Source organism: Tachypleus tridentatus, chromosome 3 (genome assembly GCF_004210375.1).
Source record: "Tachypleus tridentatus isolate NWPU-2018 chromosome 3, ASM421037v1, whole genome shotgun sequence".
NCBI classification, from domain to species: domain Eukaryota; kingdom Metazoa; phylum Arthropoda; class Merostomata; order Xiphosura; family Limulidae; genus Tachypleus; species Tachypleus tridentatus.
Window position 1 is genome coordinate 32367083 of NC_134827.1, and position 22601 is coordinate 32389683.

A 22601-nucleotide genomic window follows, 5' to 3' on the forward strand; every position below is an offset into this window, starting at 1 on the left:
TAAACACGTTAATTAACGTGACGCGTGCCAATACATATGGAGTGACTCGAGCTTCGCTCTGAGCCGGGTTGTTATAAAAGTGACAATGAAATCCTACCGTCATACAAGTGTTATTAACTGACTCTTCTCTCTCTGGTCTGTCAGCCTAAAATGATGGACAATTATATGCACAGAGCCCAAGTATATCTTTGACATAAACAGGTCTCAGTAAAATATGAATAACATAGACATGTTGTGTATGCGACCAAAAAAAGAGCCGATACGCCACGTTTGGTTTGTTTCAATGTCAGTTTCTACCAGTATACACGTTTCACATGCTCGCGCATTTAAAAGTGTCTATGTGATGCACGTGCAGCCATGCAAGTGCTCGACGACAAAAAACCTTAAGTACATAAAACGTTATTCATTAAGTTATGTCGTAACAAAGCATGTGCATAATTTTTTAATTACAAAACCTTACATGCAGTCGCCACTTGGTTGGTCGTGACAGCAGAGGAAAAAAAAAACAGCGTTCAGAATACAAAACAAGAAAAATAGTTAATCAGAAAAATTCTTTGAGAATAATTGATGCATTGAGAGAATGCGACCGATTAAAAATAAGAGACGTAGTTCTCTGTAGTGCAATCATCCTGGTTGCAAACTGAATAATTACGCTGCTTTACCTTGTGACGAACAGGTGCTTTATTCTCACTGTGAAGACTGGAACTTAAGTCATCTTCTTATTAATTTACACGTGCTACGTAAATCAATTTTCAAAACTAAACCTAAATTGAATTATAATCATTGTCGTCGATAACTCTCCCTGGTGGATCAGTGGTAAGCTTGCAGGCTTATAAAGCTAAAAAGTAGGGTTCGTTCGATGCCCACGGTGGGCACAATGAAGTCAGCCTATTCTGTGGTTATATGCTTAAAAACATTCACTCACATTCTAGCACTTTCTGTGTTTACAATATCATGATATTGTAAACACAGAAAGTATTACAATGAAATACAATGATCAAAACTATTCACATATTCGTAATCCTTATTAAAAGTCTAATGACAACTTTTTAGATATTCACGAACGTTTTCTTCAGCAGAATCAGTGAAGTTAATTTGTAAAAAGAATAGATCCATTTTCAGTTTTCCCTATTATTTTGAACATCGAAGGACGGATGACATCACAGTTTCCAAGGGCGCTAAACCGACTATAGAACTTTCCTTGAACTTCGAAGTGATTTGTTCTTTCAAATTTCCTTTTACTCTTCTTACCATTGAACCAATAAAAGCGCCTCCACACGTTGGGCATCGGAATTAGCTATGCACAATGATTAAGCGATAAATTGATCTGATCTTAAATCGTATATATATTTTGTATTCTTATGAGAGGTTACAACACACATTTCAATTGTACTTGAGGTAAAACTCTTTACCTAGTTGGTTTCAGTTGTTCTTTTTGAGTGTACTAGTATATGGTAAAATGGAAAAGTTCCATTTTCACTGTTTTAACCACTTATGCTCTGTAATGTCTGTAAGGTCAGTAGACGCTAAAATTACGTCATCTAAGAAACGCTTAACTTTGTAATTTGTACTGTTGTGACATCATTAAAATGTTCCCAAGCCTTTAATTACAACAAGAATTATGCACTCTGTTAACTACAACACAATATGATAAATCAATTTCAAGAACAAGAAATCAACATACTTTTTTACTCTTAATTTTGGTTTTATTTACTATTGAAATAACAAACTTTCGGGGACCTGCAGGATTACATCTAGCGTATATTTGTCATTTATCTTTATCTACTAATGCAATTTTACAGCAATTAACATAGCATGAAGCAGAGACGAACATTAAAGTACAAACGTATCAGGCACTCGTATACTAAGCCTACATTTTTCCAACAATATTTTTAGGTCAAGCACGAATTTTATCTAATAATCAGTCTGTTCTAAATAATTAAAGAATTACTGTATTCTGTATGATGTTTGGGTAATAAAATATTTACTAATACACAGAAATAAACAAGTTCTTCTATCATATGAATAACTTGCCATCTCTAAACTTTTAGGTTGTCCTTCTGCTGAGGTCTGCTTCCCTGTTGTATTATTATCGAGCAAACAGCAATTCGGTTGTAAAATAAAGAATATATATACATATGTTTATATAAATCTACTGATTAACGTTCTTCATCATTCGTTCCTTTTTTTCCGGAAATCCAAAAATAACTTACAAAGGGCAATTACTACATAAAAATGAGTTACAATCCAAAACTAACTTACAAAGGGCAATTACTACATAAAAATGAGTTACAATCCAAAACTAACTTACAAAGGGGAGTTACTACATAAAAATGAGTTACAACCCAAAATTAACTTACAAAGAGGAGTTACTACATAAAAATGAGTTACAATCCAAAACTAACTTACAAAGGGCAGTTACTACATAAAAATGAGTTACAATCCAAAACTAACTTACAAAGAGGAGTTACTACATACAAATGAGTTACAATCCAAAACCAACTTACAAAGAGCAGTTACTATACAAAAATGAGTTACAATCCAAAACTAACTTACAAAGGGCAGTTAATACATAAAAATGAGTTACATTCCAAAACCAACTTACAACGGGCAGTTACTGCATAAAAATGAGTTACGTACGATAATAAAGTTCATGGATAAAGATTGATTGATACTTTCATAATTCTAAAATGGCACGAACAATATGAATGTTTAGTTTGTGTGTTCTAAACAACTGTATCTGTACACAAGGCAATATGTTCAGTTTCGTTTTCTTCAAATTTAATAAGAACGTATTGTTGTCATTAATCACATGGTTCACGTCTTAAACATCACCATCCTTCCTCATTGTCACACTAACACGTCATCTGTCTAGTTTTGTAACTCACTGTCACAGTACCACGTCATCTGTCTTGTTCTATAACTCACTGTCACATTACCACGTCATCTGTCTTGTTTATAACTCACTATCGCATTACCACATCATCTGTCTAGTTTTATAACTCACTGTCACATTACCACGTCATCTGTCTAGTTTTATAACTCACTGTCACAGTACCACGTCATCTGTCTAGTTTATAACTCACTATCACAGTAACACGTCATCTGTCTAGTTTTATAACTCACTGTCACAGTACCATTTCATTTGTCTAGTTTTGTAACTCACTGTAACAGTACCATTTCATCTGTCTTGTTCTATAACTCACTGTCACATTACCATTTCATCTGTCTTGTTTATAACTCACTGTCACATTACCACATCATCTGTCTAGTTTTATAACTCACTGTCACATTACCATTTCATCTGTCTAGTTTTATAACTCACTGTCACAGTACCACGTCATCTGTCTTGTTCCATAACTCACTATCACAGTAACACGTCATCTGTCTAGTTTTATAACTCACTGTCACAGTACCATTTCATCTGTCTAGTTTTATAACTCACTGTCACAGTACCACGTCATCTGTCTAGTTTTATAACTCACTGTCACAGTACCACGTCATCTGTCTTGTTTATAACTCACTATCACATTACCACATCATCTGTCTAGTTTTATAACTCACTGTAACATTACCATTTCATCTGTCTAGTTTTATAACTCACTGTCACATTACCATTTCATCTGTCTAGTTTTATAACTCACTGTCACAGTAACACGTCATCTGTCTTGTTCCATAACTCACTATCACATTACCATTTCATCTGTCTAGTTTTATAACTCACTGTCACAGTACCACGTCATCTGTCTTGTTCCATAACTCACTGTCACAGTACCATTTCATCTGTCTAGTTTTATAACTCACTGTCACAGTACCACGTCATCTGTTTTGTTCCATAACTCACTGTCACAGTACCACATCATCTGTCTAGTTTTATAACTCACTGTCACATTACCATTTCATCTGTCTAGTTTTATAACTCACTGTCACAATACCATTTCATCTGTCTAGTTTTATAACTCACTGTCACAGTACCACGTCATCTGTCTTGTTCCATAACTCACTATCACATTACCATTTCATCTGTCTAGTTTTATAACTCACTGTCACAGTAACACGTCATCTGTCTAGTTTTATAACTCACTGTCACAGTACCACGTCATCTGTCTTGTTCCATAACTCACTATCACATTACCATTTCATCTGTCTAGTTTTATAACTCACTGTCACAGTACCACGTCATCTGTCTAGTTTTATAACTCACTGTCACAGTACCATTTCATCTGTCTAGTTTTATAACTCACTGTCACAGTACCACGTCATCTGTCTAGTTTTATAACTCACTGTCACAGTACCACGTCATCTGTCTTGTTTATAACTCACTATCACATTACCACATCATCTGTCTAGTTTTATAACTCACTGTCACAGTACCACGTCATCTGTCTTGTTTATAACTCACTGTCACATTACCATTTCATCTGTCTAGTTTTATAACTCACTGTCACAATACCATTTCATCTGTCTAGTTTTATAACTCACTGTCACAGTACCACGTCATCTGTCTACTTTTATAACTCACTGTCACATTACCATTTCATCTGTCTAGTTTTATAACTCACTGTCACAATACCATTTCATCTGTCTAGTTTTATAACTCACTGTCACAGTACCACGTCATCTGTCTTGTTCCATAACTCACTATCACATTACCATTTCATCTGTCTAGTTTTATAACTCACTGTCACAGTAACACGTCATCTGTCTAGTTTTATAACTCACTGTCACAGTACCACGTCATCTGTCTTGTTCCATAACTCACTATCACATTACCATTTCATCTGTCTAGTTTTATAACTCACTGTCACAGTAACACGTCATCTGTCTAGTTTTATAACTCACTGTCACAGTACCATTTCATCTGTCTAGTTTTATAACTCACTGTCACAGTACCACGTCATCTGTCTAGTTTTATAACTCACTGTCACAGTACCACGTCATCTGTCTTGTTTATAACTCACTATCACATTACCACATCATCTGTCTAGTTTTATAACTCACTGTCACAGTACCACGTCATCTGTCTTGTTTATAACTCACTATCACATTACCACATCATCTGTCTAGTTTTATAACTCACTGTCACAATACCATTTCATCTGTCTAGTTGTATAACTCACTGTCACAGTACCATTTCATCTGTCTAGTTTTATAACTCACTGTCACAGTACCACGTCATCTGTCTTGTTTATAACTCACTATCACATTACCACATCATCTGTCTAGTTTTATAACTCACTGTCACAGTACCACGTCATCTGTCTTGTTTATAACTCACTATCACATTACCACATCATCTGTCTAGTTTTATAACTCACTGTCACAATACCATTTCATCTGTCTAGTTGTATAACTCACTGTCACAGTACCATTTCATCTGTCTAGTTTTATAACTCACTATCACATTACCACATCATCTGTCTAGTTTTATAACTCACTGTCACAATACCATTTCATCTGTCTAGTTGTATAACTCACTGTCACAGAACCATTTCATCTGTCTAGTTGTATAACTCACTGTCACAGTACCATTTCATCTGTCTAGTTTTATAACTCACTGTCACAGTACCACGTCATCTGTCTACTTTTATAACTCACTGTCACAGTACCACGTCATCTGTCTAGTTTATAACTCACTATCACAGTAACACGTCATCTGTCTAGTTTTATAACTCACTGTCACATTACCATTTCATCTGTCTAGTTGTATAACTCACTGTCACAGTACCATTTAATCTGTCTAGTTTTATAACTCACTGTCACAGTACCACGTCATCTGTCTACTTTTATAACTCACTGTCACAGTACCACGTCATCTGTCTAGTTTATAACTCACTATCACAGTAACACGTCATCTGTCTAGTTTTATAACTCACTGTCACATTACCATTTCATCTGTCTAGTTGTATAACTCACTGTCACAGTACCATTTCATCTGTCTAGTTTTATAACTCACTGTCACAGTACCACGTCATCTGTCTAGTTTTATAACTCACTATCACAGTAACACGTCATCTGTCTAGTTTATAACTCACTATCACAGTAACACGTCATCTGTCTAGTTTATAACTCACTATCACAGTAACACGTCATCTGTCTAGTTTTATAACTCACTGTCACAGGACCACGTCATCTGTCTAGTTTTATAACTCACTGTCACAGGACCACGTCATCTATCTAGTTTTATAACTCACTGTCACAGTACCACGTCATCTGTCTGATTTTGAAATGACTACACATTTTACTTCGGTCGAAGCCAAAAACAAGGAGCAACCTCTTTGCCCTTAATGAAGAAATAATATCCACCTTTATCAAAACGTTCGTGTTAAAAGGATTTTTATGTTTGTCTTATTTTAATTTGCTAGTTATAGGTTTGTCTAATGTATCATTTTCTATCTTACTTACGATATAGAATGTAACCCTAACAGACTATTTTGCTTATAATTAGGCGATGCCTTATTGTGTTGGTAAATGTCATAGTTTTCCAGTTGGCTGGAGGAACCCTGTGAAAGTACGAGACAATCTCAACTCCTCATGTTGTGAGAGAATCTAATGACTCCACATAAATAAAACGTTTGATTTTCTATTTCACCTGAGCTATAGTCAGACAAGTTACAAATTACCCTCTTAAAAGATGTCACCTTACTGCAGTTTTAGGCCCGGCATGGCCAAACGTGTTAAAGCGTGCGACTCGTAATCCGAGGGTCGCGGGTTCGCATCCCCGTCGCGCCAAACATGCTCGCCTTTTCAGCCGTGGGGCGTTATAATGTTACGGTCAATCCCACTATTCGTTGGTAAAAGAGTAGCCCAAGAGTTGGCGGTGGGTGGTGATGACTAGCTGCCTTCCCTCTAGTCTTACACTGCTAAATTAGGGACAGCTAGCACAGATAGTCCTCGAGTAGCTTTGTGCGAAATTCAAAAAATAAACAAACAAACAAACAATACTGCAGTTCCTTAAGGTCATGGAAACTATATCTTAAATTCATCACTTAAGTGTGCTCTATGAAATAGTTATGTTGGTCGTAGTTCATCGAACTGACTACATCTTGCAATTTGTCGTCTATTTCTAGGAATTCTTTCTCCAAAGATATTTGTTGTTTGTTAGTTAAGTACAAAGCTACACAATGGGCTATCTGTGCTTTGCTCACCACGGATATCGAAACCCGGCATATGACATTGTAAATCCGTAGACATGTCGCTGTGCCACTGGGGGCTCTAAAGATTTTTCTAGGCTGTATTTAGACTTGGTTTCAAAATTCAGAACTCTACGATAAGCGTGTCAATACTGGTTTTTATTATCAGCGGTTTCGAATTTAGGAATTTCAAAAGTTACATCGAACAATTTCCACTATTTTAGAAAGGAAATATACAGTCGTGATTTATTTAATCTGTATCTTTTACTATTATAACAGAAAGTGTTATGGTTCGAAGTTCATATGGTCAATCTTATTCTTTTTTTCGCTGTTGCTTGTGTTTTATTTAGCAACTCCTGTTTCTTAGTAACCACCCACATCTGGTGGTTGTGATATAACTTGAATCGAGCCATGAAAGAATCATTTGTGGAAAAATCGATCTGTATTTTGTATCCCTCACTTTCTTCAGTAGAAGTCGACAAATAAGGACCAAACTTCTCCCATACTTTCTTTGGTAGAACTGGACAAATAAGGACCAAACTTCTCCCGTACTTTCTCGAGTAAAACTGGACAAATAAGGACCAAACTTCTCCCGTACTTTCTCCAGTAGAACTGGACAAATAAGGACCAAACTTCTCCCGTACTTTCTCGAGTAGAACTGGACAAATAAGGACCAAACGTCTCCCGTACTTTCTTGAGTAAAACTGGACAAATAAGGACCAAACTTCTCCCGTACTTTCTCGAGTAAAACTGGACAAGGAACAAACTTCTCCCGTACTTTCTCGAGTAAAACTGGACAAATAAGGACCAAACTTCTCCCGTACTTTCTCGAGTAAAACTGGACAAATAAGGACCAAACTTCTCCCGTACTTTCTCGAGTAAAACTGGACAAATAAGGACCAAACTTCTCCCGTACTTTCTCGAGTAAAACTGGACAAATAAAAACCAAACTTCTCTCGTACTTTCTCGAGTAAAACTGGACAAATAAGGACCAAACATCTCCCGTACTTTCTCGAGTAGAACTGGACAAATAAGGACCAAACTTCTCCCGTACTTTCTCGAGTAAAACTGGACAAATAAGGACCAAACTTCTCCCGTACTTTCTCGAGTAAAACTGGACAAATAAAAACCAAACTTCTCCCGTACTTTCTCGAGTAAAACTGGACAAATAAGGACCAAACTTCTCCCGTACTTTCTCGAGTAGAACTGGACAAATAAGGACCAAACTTCTCCCGTACTTTCTCGAGTAGAACTGGACAAATAAGGACCAAACGTCTCCTGTACTTTCTCGAGTAAAACTGGACAAATAAGGACCAAACTTCTCCCGTACTTTCTCGAGTAAAACTGGACAAGGAACAAACTTCTCCCGTACTTTCTCGAGTAAAACTGGACAAATAAGGACCAAACTTCTCCCATACTTTCTCGAGTAAAACTGGACAAATAAGGACCAAACTTCTCCCGTACTTTCTCGAGTAAAACTGGGCAAATAAGGACCAAACTTCTCCAGTACTTTCTCGAGTAGAACTGGACAAATAAGGACCAAACGTCTCCCGTACTTTCTTGAGTAAAACTAGACAAATAAGGACCAAACTTCTCCCGTACTTTCTCGAGTAAAACTGGACAAGGAACAAACTTCTCCCGTACTTTCTCGAGTAAAACTGGACAAATAAGGACCAAACTTCTCCCGTACTTTCTCGAGTAAAACTGGACAAATAAAAACCAAACTTCTCCCGTACTTTCTCGAGTAAAACTGGACAAATAAGGACCAAACATCTCCCGTACTTTCTCGAGTAGAACTGGACAAATAAGGACCAAACTTCTCCCGTACTTTCTCGAGTAAAACTGGACAAATAAGGACCAAACTTCTCCCGTACTTTCTCGAGTAAAACTGGACAAATAAGGACCAAACTTCTCCCGTACTTTCTCGAGTAAAACTGGACAAATAAAGACCAAACTTCTCCCGTACTTTCTCGAGTAAAACTGGACAAATAAGGACCAAACTTCTCCCATACTTTCTCGAGTAGAACTGGACAAATAAAAACCAAACTTCTCCCGTACTTTCTCGAGTAAAACTGGACAAATAAGGACCAAACTTCTCCCGTACTTTCTCGAGTAGAACTGGACAAATAAAAACCAAACTTCTCCCGTACTTTCTCGAGTAGAACTGGACAAATAAAAACCAAACTTCTCCCGTACTTTCTCGAGTAGAACTGGACAAATAAGGACCAAACTTTTCCCGTACTTTCTCGAGTAGAACTGGACAAATAAGGACCAAACTTCTCCCGTACTTTCTCGAGTAAAACTGGACAAATAAGGACCAAACTTCTCCCGTACTTTCTCGAGTAGAACTGGACAAATAAGGACCAAACTTCTCCCGTACTTTCTCGAGTAAAACTGGGCAAATAAGGACCAAACTTCTCCAGTACTTTCTCGAGTAGAACTGGACAAATAAGGACCAAACGTCTCCCATACTTTCTCGAGTAGAACTGGACAAATAAAAACCAAACTTCTCCCGTACTTTCTCGAGTAAAACTGGACAAGGAACAAACTTCTCCCGTACTTTCTCGAGTAAAACTGGACAAATAAGGACCAAACTTCTCCCGTACTTTCTCGAGTAAAACTGGACAAATAAAAACCAAACTTCTCCCGTACTTTCTCGAGTAAAACTGGACAAATAAGGACCAAACATCTCCCGTACTTTCTCGAGTAGAACTGGACAAATAAGGACCAAACTTCTCCCGTACTTTCTCGAGTAAAACTGGACAAATAAGGACCAAACTTCTCCCGTACTTTCTCGAGTAAAACTGGACAAATAAGGACCAAACTTCTCCCGTACTTTCTCGAGTAAAACTGGACAAATAAGGACCAAACTTCTCCCGTACTTTCTCGAGTAAAACTGGACAAATAAGGACCAAACTTCTCCCATACTTTCTCGAGTAGAACTGGACAAATAAAAACCAAACTTCTCCCGTACTTTCTCGAGTAAAACTGGACAAATAAGGACCAAACTTCTCCCGTACTTTCTCGAGTAGAACTGGACAAATAAAAACCAAACTTCTCCCGTACTTTCTCGAGTAGAACTGGACAAATAAAAACCAAACTTCTCCCGTACTTTCTCGAGTAGAACTGGACAAATAAGGACCAAACTTTTCCCGTACTTTCTCGAGTAGAACTGGACAAATAAGGACCAAACTTCTCCCGTACTTTCTCGAGTAAAACTGGACAAATAAGGACCAAACTTCTCCCGTACTTTCTCGAGTAGAACTGGACAAATAAGGACCAAACTTCTCCCGTACTTTCTCGAGTAAAACTGGACAAATAAGGACCAAACTTCTCCCATACTTTCTCGAGTAAAACTGGACAAATAAGGACCAAACTTCTCCCATACTTTCTCGAGTAGAACTGGACAAATAAAAACCAAACTTCTCCCGTACTTTCTCGAGTAAAACTGGACAAATAAGGATCAAACTTCTCCCATACTTTCTCGAGTAGAACTGGACAAATAAGGACCAAACTTCTCCCGTACTTTCTCGAGTAAAACTGGACAAATAATGACCAAATTTCTCCCATACTTTCTCGAGTTGACACAACAAATGAAGACCACATTTTTTTTTGTTTTTTAACCTTTTATCTGATAATCGTTAGTGAAAATAATCTAACTAGAATTCGTCCACAAAGAAATAACTCATGGTTGCAAATCGGTGAGGCCGATCCATTTTTTGTTTTGTTCTTTTGTATGCAATAACTTCTCAAGGAGAACACGACAAATGCGAAATCCTCGCTGACGCTGTTTGTTTGTTGCACTTTAACACTCTTTCAGTGGCAGTAATATAATTATGATTCGGCAACAAAAGACACTATATTGGTGGTCCAGCCAAAGCAATGTTAACCTTCTAGAATGACTGACCAAGTAGCGGAGGAGAAACGATCGAAGACCTGCATTACAAAGGGATCGATGAGAAACGTGCACCAGTTCGCTGTACTGTGTAGAACGTGGTGACTTTCAGCGACAAGCACGAGAAATCAATTCGTCAGCACTTGCAAACTATCACCACAATTGTTCATATTGCAGACATTCGATTTACCAAATAAAGTGTTGAAAATGTGAAACACGACCGAGACTCTCTTGCGAATTGTGTAAAATTTCGTTGTGTCTTGTGCCAGTCGATTCGAGACGGGTCAAACCTGTGGTTTTACGTGTCACCCCTAAAATACTCGTCTGTCCGGGATTATGTTGGACACACAGTCTATACGGCCACTGTCTTTCAGTTTCTTCTATCAGTTTTCAACAAACAATAAATAACATAGACTATAATATTTTTGCTGTATGTTTCTTTGTTTATCTATTTAACTCCGCGGACCCGGCATGGCCAGGTTGTTAAGGCACTCGACTCGTAATCTGAGGGTTGCGCGTTCGAATCCCCGTCACACCAAACATGCTCGCCCTTTCAGCTGTGGGGGCGTTATAATTTCACGGTCAATCCCACTATTCGTTGGTAAAAGAGTAACCCAAGCGTTGGCGGTGGGTGGCGATGACTAGCTGCCTTCCCTCTAGTCTTACACTGCAAAACTAGGGACAGCTAACGCAGATAGCCCTCGTGTAGCTTTGCACGAAATTCAAAAACAAATATCCTAGAAACGTATTCGACAAAACGTTGAACAATATAAACCAAAAATATATTAACATTCCGTTACTGCTCCTACACGATGATACCAATTTCTATGTACGTGTAAGTGTTTTCAAAGTTTGTATAAAACTAAAATTTATAGTCTCTTTGGAAAGTTGTAAATAAATTTGCACACTTTCCAACCACTTTAAAATAAACACGTCATTTTAAACACGAACCTGTGTTAGCGATTATAGTTATGTAGTTGAAACGAAAGAAAAACAAACCTTAAAGTAAAACTTGATAGTGAAAAACAGTCATGTAGTTGACAAAAAAAACAAAAACGAAGCGACTCACCCATGATCTTTATTAGCTGAATGTGGGTGGTAAACAACTGTCTGACACCCCTTCATGGCTACGATACATTGGGTTCCCAATTCAATCTCTGAAATCGAAAACATTTATTTTAACACTATGTATAAACATTACTTACAGCCACATACACACGCACATATATATATATATATATATATATATATATACACACTACCTGTACAAGAAACGATTTAGTTTGAAGAGTAAAGGAAGCTAAAATTAATAATTACATATATTTTTATTTCTCGCTTTCCAAGTTCATATGTCACGCTGTGTTCTAGCCCACAGAGTCACGAGCACGTTTTACTACCATCACGACAATACAAATTGTAACTTTAAGCGTCCCTTCTGTGACGTCATTTGAGTGTCTACTGGCTCAGTGACAGACAACACACTATTGTATAGTAGTGCGAGTGGTTAAAGCAAGTACCCCCTCCAAGCAGCCTTCGGCTTCCCTTCAGGGAACTGGACATCATACACTCATATATATATATATACCAACATTACACACACACAGATATATTTATTTACGCAAAAGTGTGTAAGAAACGTGGTTCGATTCCCTGTGGTGGACAAATAACTTAATGTGGTTTTGTTCTACAAAGAAACAAAATGCTAGTCATTCAAACAGTTTAAAGAAACATCGATATTAAACAACATCTAACTCAGGACTACTCGGTAAAAAAACATCGACATTAAACAACATCTAACTCAGGACTACTCGGTAAAAAAACATCGACATTAAACAACATCTAACTCAGGACTACTCGGTAAAAAACATCGATATTAAACAACATCTAACTCAGGACTACTCGGTAAAGAAACATCGATATTAAACAACATTTAACTCAGGACAACTCGGTAAAGAAACATCGATATTAAACAACATCTAATGCAGGATTACTCGGTAAAGAAACATCGATATTAAACAACATCTAACTCATGATTACTCGGTAAAGAAACATCGATATTAAACAACATTTAACTCAGGACTACTCGGTAAAGAAACATCGATATTAAACAACATTTAACTCAGGACTACTCGGTAAAGAAACATCGATATTAAACAACATCTAACTCAGGACTACTCGGTAAAGAAACATCGATATTAAACAACATCTAACTCAGGACTACTCGGTAAAGAAACATCGATATTAAACAACATCTAACTCAGGACTACTCGGTAAAGAAACATCGATATTAAACAACATCTAACTCAGGACTACTCGGTAAAGAAACATCGATATTAAACAACATCTAACTCAGGACTACTCGGTAAAGAAACATCGATATTAAACAACATCTAACTCAGGACTACTCGGTAAAGAAACATCGATATTAAACAACATCTAACTCAGGACTACTCGGTAAAGAAACATCGATATTAAACAACATCTAACTCAGGACTACTCGGTAAAGAAACATCGATATTAAACAACATCTAACTCAGGACTACTCGGTAAAGAAACATCGATATTAAACAACATCTAACTCAGGACTACTCGGTAAAGAAACATCGATATTAAACAACATCTAACTCAGGACTACTCGGTAAAGAAACATCGACATTAAACAACATCTAACTCAGGACTACTCGGTAAAGAAACATCGATATTAAACAACATCTAACTCAGGACTACTCGGTAAAGAAACATCGATATTAAACAACATCTAACTCAGGACTACTCGGTAAAGAAACATCGATATTAAACAACATCTAACTCAGGACTACTCGGTAAAGAAACATCGATATTAAACAACATCTAACTCAGGACTACTCGGTAAAGAAACATCGATATTAAACAACATCTAACTCAGGACTACTCGGTAAAGAAACATCGATATTAAACAACATTTAACTCAGGACTACTCGGTAAAGAAACATCGATATTAAACAACATCTAACTCAGGACTACTCGGTAAAGAAACATCGATATTAAACAACATCTAACTCAGGACTACTCGGTAAATAAACATCGATATTAAACAACATCTAACTCAGGACTACTCGGTAAAGAAACATCGATATTAAACAACATCTAACTCAGGACTACTCGGTAAAGAAACATCGATATTAAACAACATCTAACTCAGGACTACTCTGTAAATAAACATCGATATTAAACAACATCTAACTCAGGACTACTCGGTAAAGAAACATCGATATTAAACAACATCTAACTCAGGACTACTCGGTAAAGAAACATCGATATTAAACAACATCTAACTCAGGACTACTCGGTAAAGAAACATCGATATTAAACAACATCTAACTCAGGACTACTCGGTAAAGAAACATCGATATTAAACAACATTTAACTCAGGACTACTCGGTAAAGAAACATCGATATTAAACAACATCTAACTCAGGACTACTCGGTAAAGAAACATCGATATTAAACAACATCTAACTCAGGACTACTCTGTAAATAAACATCGATATTAAACAACATTTAACTCAGGACTACTCTGTAAATAAACATCGATATTAAACAACATTTAACTCAGGACTACTTGGTAAAATAATTCGTATTTAGGAGGTTCAAAGCCCCCACCCTGGACATCGCATCTTCCCAGTTATACTTTAGAAACAAATCGTAACAGTTCAGTTATAAGTTACATGAGACGTGACTGATGTTTGAATTGAAGTTTGACCAAATACCAAGTTGAATGAGCCATATTTTAATCTGACACATGCTTGGAGTCAGAGTAAGTTAGTCTAATCCACGTTATCTAACACATTCCCAACTTAGGTAGACTACGTTAATAATACAACATTCACCTTATAATGGAAAATCCCATAAGGCTATTAAATATTATTTTCTACATATAGGCCTATATTCTATAGAACAGTACCTTTAACAGTGTGACTCATAAGGTAGGAGTGTAGGCAAGTACACTTTTATTTTACCTCTGGAACTCACATGCATAGCATAGAAACGTCGATTACAAAATGACCATTATTCATGGAAAAGCGAGTCAACCAAACGACATTGAAGCGTTATATTTAAAGTCACAGCTACCCATCAGAAAGTAATCAAATCGATTGTACAGCATTCAGATTTGAACTGTGTAATCAGTATTACTGTTTTAAAACTCTCATCAATCGAAGGACATTCAAAGTTAGATTCTAGGGCTATTGTTTTCCTCTAAAGAATAATTAAACCAATCATATAGCACTCAGATTTGGACTACAGTGTCAATGTTACCACTGGAAAGTTACACAATCAAACGGCATTCTAACTAAGAAAATAACATCACTGATGAATCATAGGAAACACCAGCCAGTAAGGTGGCAATCAAACATGGAAAGTAGAGTTAACATTAGTTATTCACTGTAAAACAACTAATATAAAATTTAACCTTGTTCCGTACAGATACAGTTATCCATCTAAAAAGTAAGTTAGTTAATAAGAATTTTTGTGTGAAATCGTTGCTACCCATTACGAACCGTCAGATCACGTGGTGTGAAAAAGTTTTAGAAATAAATAGCATTACGGACGACAAGGGAACATTCGAAACTTTAAGACTCTGTGTATTAAACAACTAGAAACACCACTAGTGATATGGCACACATACATCGACTGCATCACTACTGTTAATAACTACAAACCCAGTTAGTCATGCGACACACAAACTTGGATTACTGCATCACATTTAACAGCCATAAACCTACTTGACCATGCAACACACGAACTTGGACTGTATGTAACATCAACAGTAAACTACTAAAAACTCGATCTGTAGCTTTAAATGTTGTATGATTAATTAATTAATTGTCTTATTATAGATAACTATGACACTACTTTAAAATTGTCACTTGATTGACTGGTAAGGTCCGGAACAAATTTGGGTAAATATTTACTCGTCTTTACAAGGAAATGAACAGAACACTTAAGATAAATTGTTTTATATTTACACATTTGTTGTTAAGAAATTAGAATGTCTAAATCCATATGTTGTTCAACATTTATCTGTGAAGGCAATTTTTTTCATTTTTTAAAACACTTTGTAATTAAACGATAAAAATAATGTTGCTTTCCCAATAAAGTTTAACAAATTTGGTCTACCTAGTGACTGGAGTCACAAAAATTATCATAACCTTCAAAAATTACAAATGAAAGTAATAAATATAATGAATAATAATTTTCACCCTCCAGAAGAAACAAGTGTATAATTAATATATGTAACAACGTTCAATGCTAACACATTAAATAAAATTGCCTGAATAAAAGTAGGCCTAACGTTTATTCATTTGTGACAGTTTTAATAAATTGTGTGAGATCACTAAATAAATTATTAAACATTCAACAGGAACTATTTATTCGTTTGTTGTTTTTGTTTACTAAACATTAAATAGTGTTCGTATGTTATCAGAACTTATGTATACAAATCAATATTCCATATGAAAGTAAAATAGCACCTTAATTAAGTTTAAAGTTCAGCCTTTATTGCTTTATCCACACCATATGACCACAAGACTTAGATTACAACAGTCGATACAACTGTAAATTTAAGAATATTTTTTTTACAGGCCAAATGCTTCCTTACTTAAATTCCATAAAATTAAAAAAGCAAAAAAATCTTGATAAATCGAGTGGAAATATCTTTTTTTAAAAAATAAAGTAAAAATAACTAAGTTTAAGTGCCGGTTATATACAGAACTAATGTAATTGTAGACTACGTTGGTATATTATAGTTTAACTTTCTGAACCCAAAGCCTGTCACTTACCCCGACGGCTGAGAGGACGCACTCGTACGGCTACTTTTACTTTGTCTGTTGTCATGTTATTACACTTTTTAGTTGCCACTTGAGTCCAAAGCACAAGGTAAACTAGTTAGTCTACTGCTATAAGTTTTGTCATATCAGGCCTAGTTGCCCTAGGGACAAGAAGTAAAGTTATAGGAACTGCAGTTTCTATCTCTTCCTCATCCCTCTGGCGCCATGTTGGATGCTGGCCATGACATCATTAAAATAAGAGTAGGAACGGAACAACTTGCCCAGCCAAGTTACGTGACTCAAACTGGCATTTGGAGCATTGCGCCATCTAGTGGTTAAAAGTAACTTTTACGTATATATGTGATTTTAAATAATCTTTGACTGCTTTAATGCTTATATGTAATTTTACTTGTTTAATCGTTAGTTTTTAGTTTCTCGATTATTCTACAAACTATTATTTGCGATTTTAACTTTACTTTCCTAGTACGTACTGTCCAAACACACTTTTATTTTTCCGTCACTTAATCATGCACAAAAACGGGCAAGGATCGACAGCAATATACCAGTTAGGTGTCGCGTAATAAGTGAATAGCTAATTTTCGAGTTAAACAATTATAGTACTAACACAATTTTTTTTTCTAATTTTAAAAATAGTAGTTGTATAACTCAACCTCGATAACAATTTAGCCAGATACTTTTACAAGAAACATTTCCAAATAAACTTATTTCCTTGAAAAATCGATGTCTCATGACCGAGTTTACTCTGAAATTGTTATGGATTTTCACATATACGTCATTTCCATAATAATTTAATAATTGTTTCAATTATAATTCGAATAAAAGTGATCTAACTTTCAAATATTTAACAGGCTAAAAATAATTGTAAAATAAATTTATTAACTAAGCAGGAATGTTTGTTAGCATATCATCTTGTATTTTGTTAATTTTAAGATGATCCCTTGAGAAGCTTTGTTACATGTCAGATACTGTTCGTGCAGCTTTCCACAGCTGTCCTTTCATTTAGCTATGTGCTTTGGATTCTTCCAAAGACGAAGACAATTTTTGTGTCACTTTTGTAGACCTAAACTTTGCGATTTAACTTGTTAATTGTTGTTTTTTATTACTAAGAACAAAGCTGCACAATAGGCTATCTGTACTCTGCCCACCACGGGTATCGAAACCTGATTTCTACCAATATAAGTTCGTAAATATACCGCTGTGCCACTGGGGAGCAAAACTGTTTACAGTTTCAAAGGAAGCTCTTAGAATGATCTCTGTGTTCTTGCGTCACCTCTGTTTAGAAATTATTCATTTTCTGCAGTGTTCAACTTGTAACTAGTCGTGGAGCAACTTCTTTCATCATTGCTTTAACGGTTCGGTTCATCGTCACAAATATCTCTCTTCCTTTGTTTTCGAAACGCTGAAGTATTGTGCCCTGCATACTATTATAATCGTGAGATAGGAGATTTTATCGCTGAAAGGTTCTGTACTGTAAACCTCTCATAAGATGATAGTTTTCAGTAGATTGCTACCAAATAGCCAGAGCTTGTGACTCTTATATTCGCAAACTATAGCGGCCCGATATGACCAGGTCGTTTAAGGCGTTCGACTTGTAATCTGAGGGTTACGGGTTTGAATCCCAGTCGCACCAAACATGCTTGCCCTTTCAGCCGTGGAGGCGTTATAATGTGACTGACGGTTAATCGTTGGTAAAAGAGTAGCCCAAGAATTGGCGGTGGGTGGTGACAACTAGCTACCTTCCGTCTAGTCTTACGCTGCTAAATTAGGGACGGCTAGCGCAGATGGCCCTCGTGTGGCTTTGCACGAAATTCAAAAACAAACGAACAAACAGACTGTAAGGATCGTTGGGAGAAAAGTGACTGGAGATTCAAAGAGTCACAAAAGATCGTGAACGACCATGTGTAGTTTATAACTGTTCACAATTAAAACACATACTGGTGTGATAGTGTGTTCGAGTAATAATACGAATCAACGCCCCAACTTATGTAATAAAGTGTATGCGTAGTGTCAAATAACTAGACAGTGCAATGCCACCACGGGTGATGGTCTGGATGTGTTGTACAAGCCCTATCCAAGGAAGGAAGTATTCGTATGACGAGGCTGTTAAATGATGTAGAGCCACAATTCACAACATTTCATTGAAAAAAGTCTTCAGATTCCTTACACAGCAAAGTTTAAACCAATAATGGGTTCCAAACTCGAAACATTAAGCTAATTCAGACCAGTGTTCTTAGTTACAAAGTGAGAACTGTGGTTAAAATACAGTGTTTTAACTAAATAATCATCTGGTAGATGCGTTAATACCGTTAGCAAGGTGATGAACAAGGATTTTAACTTAACTAAAGGTTATTAATCTCCTGTCGCAGCTGAAAAATAATGCTGCTTTCATAAAAAGATGGTCGAATCACAGAAACATCACTGGATGAAATACATGTCAAGGTCGAATCACAGAAAAACCATTGGATGAAATATATGTCAAGGCTATTTTGTCTCAGTATTCGTAAAGTGGAAGGTCTATGTAAAGTTGTTAATTAAGAAGTGTGGTCAGAGACTGACTTCACCGTCCTTTGTAGGAATTAATAGTTATAATGGAATCTGTGGTGTCAGGAGCTATTCATAATGGAATCTGTGGTGTCAGGAGCTATTCATAATGGAATCTGTTGTGTCAGGAGCTATTTATAATGGAATCTGTGGTGTCAGGAGCTATTCATAATGGAATCTGTTGTGTCAGGAGCTATTCATAATGGAATCTGTGGTGTCAGGAGCTATTCATAATGGAATCTGTGGTGTCAGGAGCTATTTATAATGGAATCTGTGGTGTCAGGAGCTACTTGTAATGAAATCTGTGGTGTCAGGAGCTATTCATAATGGAATCTGTTGTGTCAGGAGCTATTCATAGTGGAATCTGTGGTGTCAGGAGCTATTCATAATGGAATCTGTTGTGTCAGGAGCTATTTATAATGGAATCTGTTGTGTCAGGAGCTATTCATAATGGAATCTGTTGTGTCAGGAGCTATTCATAATGGAATCTGTGGTGTCAGGAGCTATTCATAATGGAATCTGTGGTGTCAGGAGCTATTTATAATGGAATCTGTGGTGTCAGGAGCTATTTATAATGGAATCTGTGGTGTCAGGAGCTATTTATAATGGAATCTGTGGTGTCAGGAGCTATTCATAATGGAATCTGTGGTGTCAGGAGCTATTCATAATGGAATCTGTGGTGTCAGGAGCTATTTATAATGGAATCTGTGGTGTCAGGAGCTATTTATAATGGAATCTGTGGTGTCAGGAGCTATTCATAATGGAATCTGTTGTGTTAGGAGCTATTCATAATGGAATCTGTGGTGTCAGGAGCTATTCATAATGGAATCTGTGGTGTCAGGAGCTATTTATAATGAAATCTGTGGTGTCAGGAGCTATTTATAATGGAATCTGTGGTGTCAGGAGCTATTTATAATGGAATCTGTGGTGTCAGGAGCTATTTATAATGGAATCTGTGGTGTCAGGAGCTATTCATAATGGAATCTGTGGTGTCAGGAGCTATTCATAATGGAATCTGTTGTGTCAGGAGCTATTCATAATGGAATCTGTTGTGTCAGGAGCTATTCATAATGGAATCTGTGGTGTCAGGAGCTATTTATAATGAAATCTGTGGTGTCAGGAGCTATTTATAATGGAATCTGTGGTGTCAGGAGCTATTCATAATGGAATCTGTGGTATAAGAAGCTACTGACTATGGAATCTTTTATGTCAAAAGCTACTGACTATGGAATCTGTTATGTTAAAAGCTAGTTACAATGAAATCTGAGATGCCAGAGGATAGTTAAAATGGAATCTTTGGTTAATTATAATGGAATGTGTGGTGTCAGATATCACGTTGAACATGGTCAACAACAGGAGAAGCAGTCACTGAAATGGATATGGAATTAGTAGATTATTCTTACTAACATGGATTAACTGTCAGCAGGCACTCTGTATAAAATCTAACCTATTGTACGTTTTAAAGCTGTTAAAAGTTATTTCTTACTAATGTATGTCTAACCCTGCAGTATATCTTGTATGGTTCAAATCTGGGTTCTTACCTACCTCTGTATTTGTGTACTACGTTAATATATACAAAGCGGAATTTGTAGAGACATGGCTGCTCTCACCGTTAGATAAAAAAGAATCGGGGCTTATAATGCCTTGCTCTCAAATTACTGGTGAAATTGGACGTCATTTGAATCCCTGGGGTGGGGTATCCTTCGGTATATTTTCATCAATGAAGCAAACTTTTGGTATTTAAATATGTCAAATAAACTTAGTGCCCTCAGTAATTATTTTAAATTCAGAACATTGAAAAAGTAAAAACAGATCGTACGTACAGAACTTACTAACACTTTTTAAACATCGTACAAACTTTGGATACTTGGTTTTTGATGAGTGAAAATCAAATATTTTTATAACGAAACTCTTGCAGGTAATCTTTCATGAATTCTTGTTTGTTTGTTTGTTTTTGAATTTCGCACAAAGCTACTCGAGGGCTATCTGCGCTAGTCGTCCCTAATTTAGCAGTGTAAGGCTAGAGGGAAGGCAGCTAGTCATCACCACCCACCGCCAACTCTTGGGCTACTCTTACACTAACGAATAGTGGGATTGACCGTAACATTATAACGCTCCCATGGCTGAAAGGGCGAGCATGTTTGATGGGATCATGAATATTTAAGTTAATGATTTATTTTTCTCATTCACAATACAATTTAAGAGGTATCAAATTTGGAGTTAGTTTAACTGAACAGAGGAACTGAAGTTTTGTAAGCATAATGTGAATTATTTTATTTATAAAAACGACAGAGAGTCGAACCTTCACTACCCAGTGCAAAACAACGTTAAACAAGCAATAATGGCCAACCTAAAAGACTATTTAACGTGATAAACTCTCAGTGAAAGAGCTGTAAACTAAACGATAGTACAATAACCAGGCATCAGTTATCAACTTAAACGACATATATTTCTTTAACATGTTAAACTGTGGGAGAAAGAGCTGTAAACTAAACGATAGTACAATAACCAGGCATCAGTTATCAACTTAAACGACATATATTTCTTTAACATGTTAAACTCTCAGTGAACGAGCTGTAAACTAAGCGATAGTACAATAACCAGGCATCAGTTATCAACTTAAACGACATATATTTCTTTAACATGATAAACTCTCAGTGAACGAGCTGTAACCTAAACGATAGTACAATAACCAGGCATCAGTTATCAACTTAAACGACATATATTTCTTCGATATGGTAAATTCTCAATGACACTTTGCAGAATGGACGGCAACTGCCTGTTATGGAGACACAAATGTAGAGGACGACGTTTCGAAGTCTTCCACCTTTCGTCTTCAGGTAAATTCTCAGTGTACAAGCTGTAAATTAACAGAATTAGACATCAGTTATCAACTTAGAATACGTATACCTCTTTAACATGTTAAACGGTATTAGTACATATGTATATTGTTAAAAATATAACATAACACGACGTCATGGTTTACTAAAACAGAGTTACTCTACATGTTTTCGGGACATTCCACACCATCATCATCAGGAATAATGGTTAAAGTGAGTAAATAACTTATGTACCTATATTATCTCTTACCGACATAATTTAATAACTTATGTACCTATATTATCTCTTACTGACATAATTTAATAACTTATGTACCTATATTATCTCTTACTGACATAATTTAATAACTTATGTACCTATATT

General features: G+C 36.3%; 1 protein-coding gene across 2 annotated transcripts in view; it reads right to left on the reverse strand.

Annotated features, from left to right (window-relative positions):
- The window catches only part of LOC143246642 (kinesin-like protein KIF13A), a 245665-nt gene extending 228531 nt beyond the window's left edge, over positions 1 to 17134 (reverse strand). For both annotated transcript variants that reach the window (XM_076493696.1, XM_076493695.1), the window contains exons 1-2: positions 16848 to 17134; positions 12098 to 12185 (exon numbers count right to left, since the gene is read on the reverse strand). In XM_076493696.1, coding sequence (XP_076349811.1) covers positions 12098 to 12185; positions 16848 to 16902 — 143 coding nt within the window. In that variant the 5' untranslated portion in view covers positions 16903 to 17134. The remainder of the gene's footprint in view (positions 1 to 12097; positions 12186 to 16847) is intronic.
- Positions 17135 to 22601: the final 5467 nt, after the last annotated feature.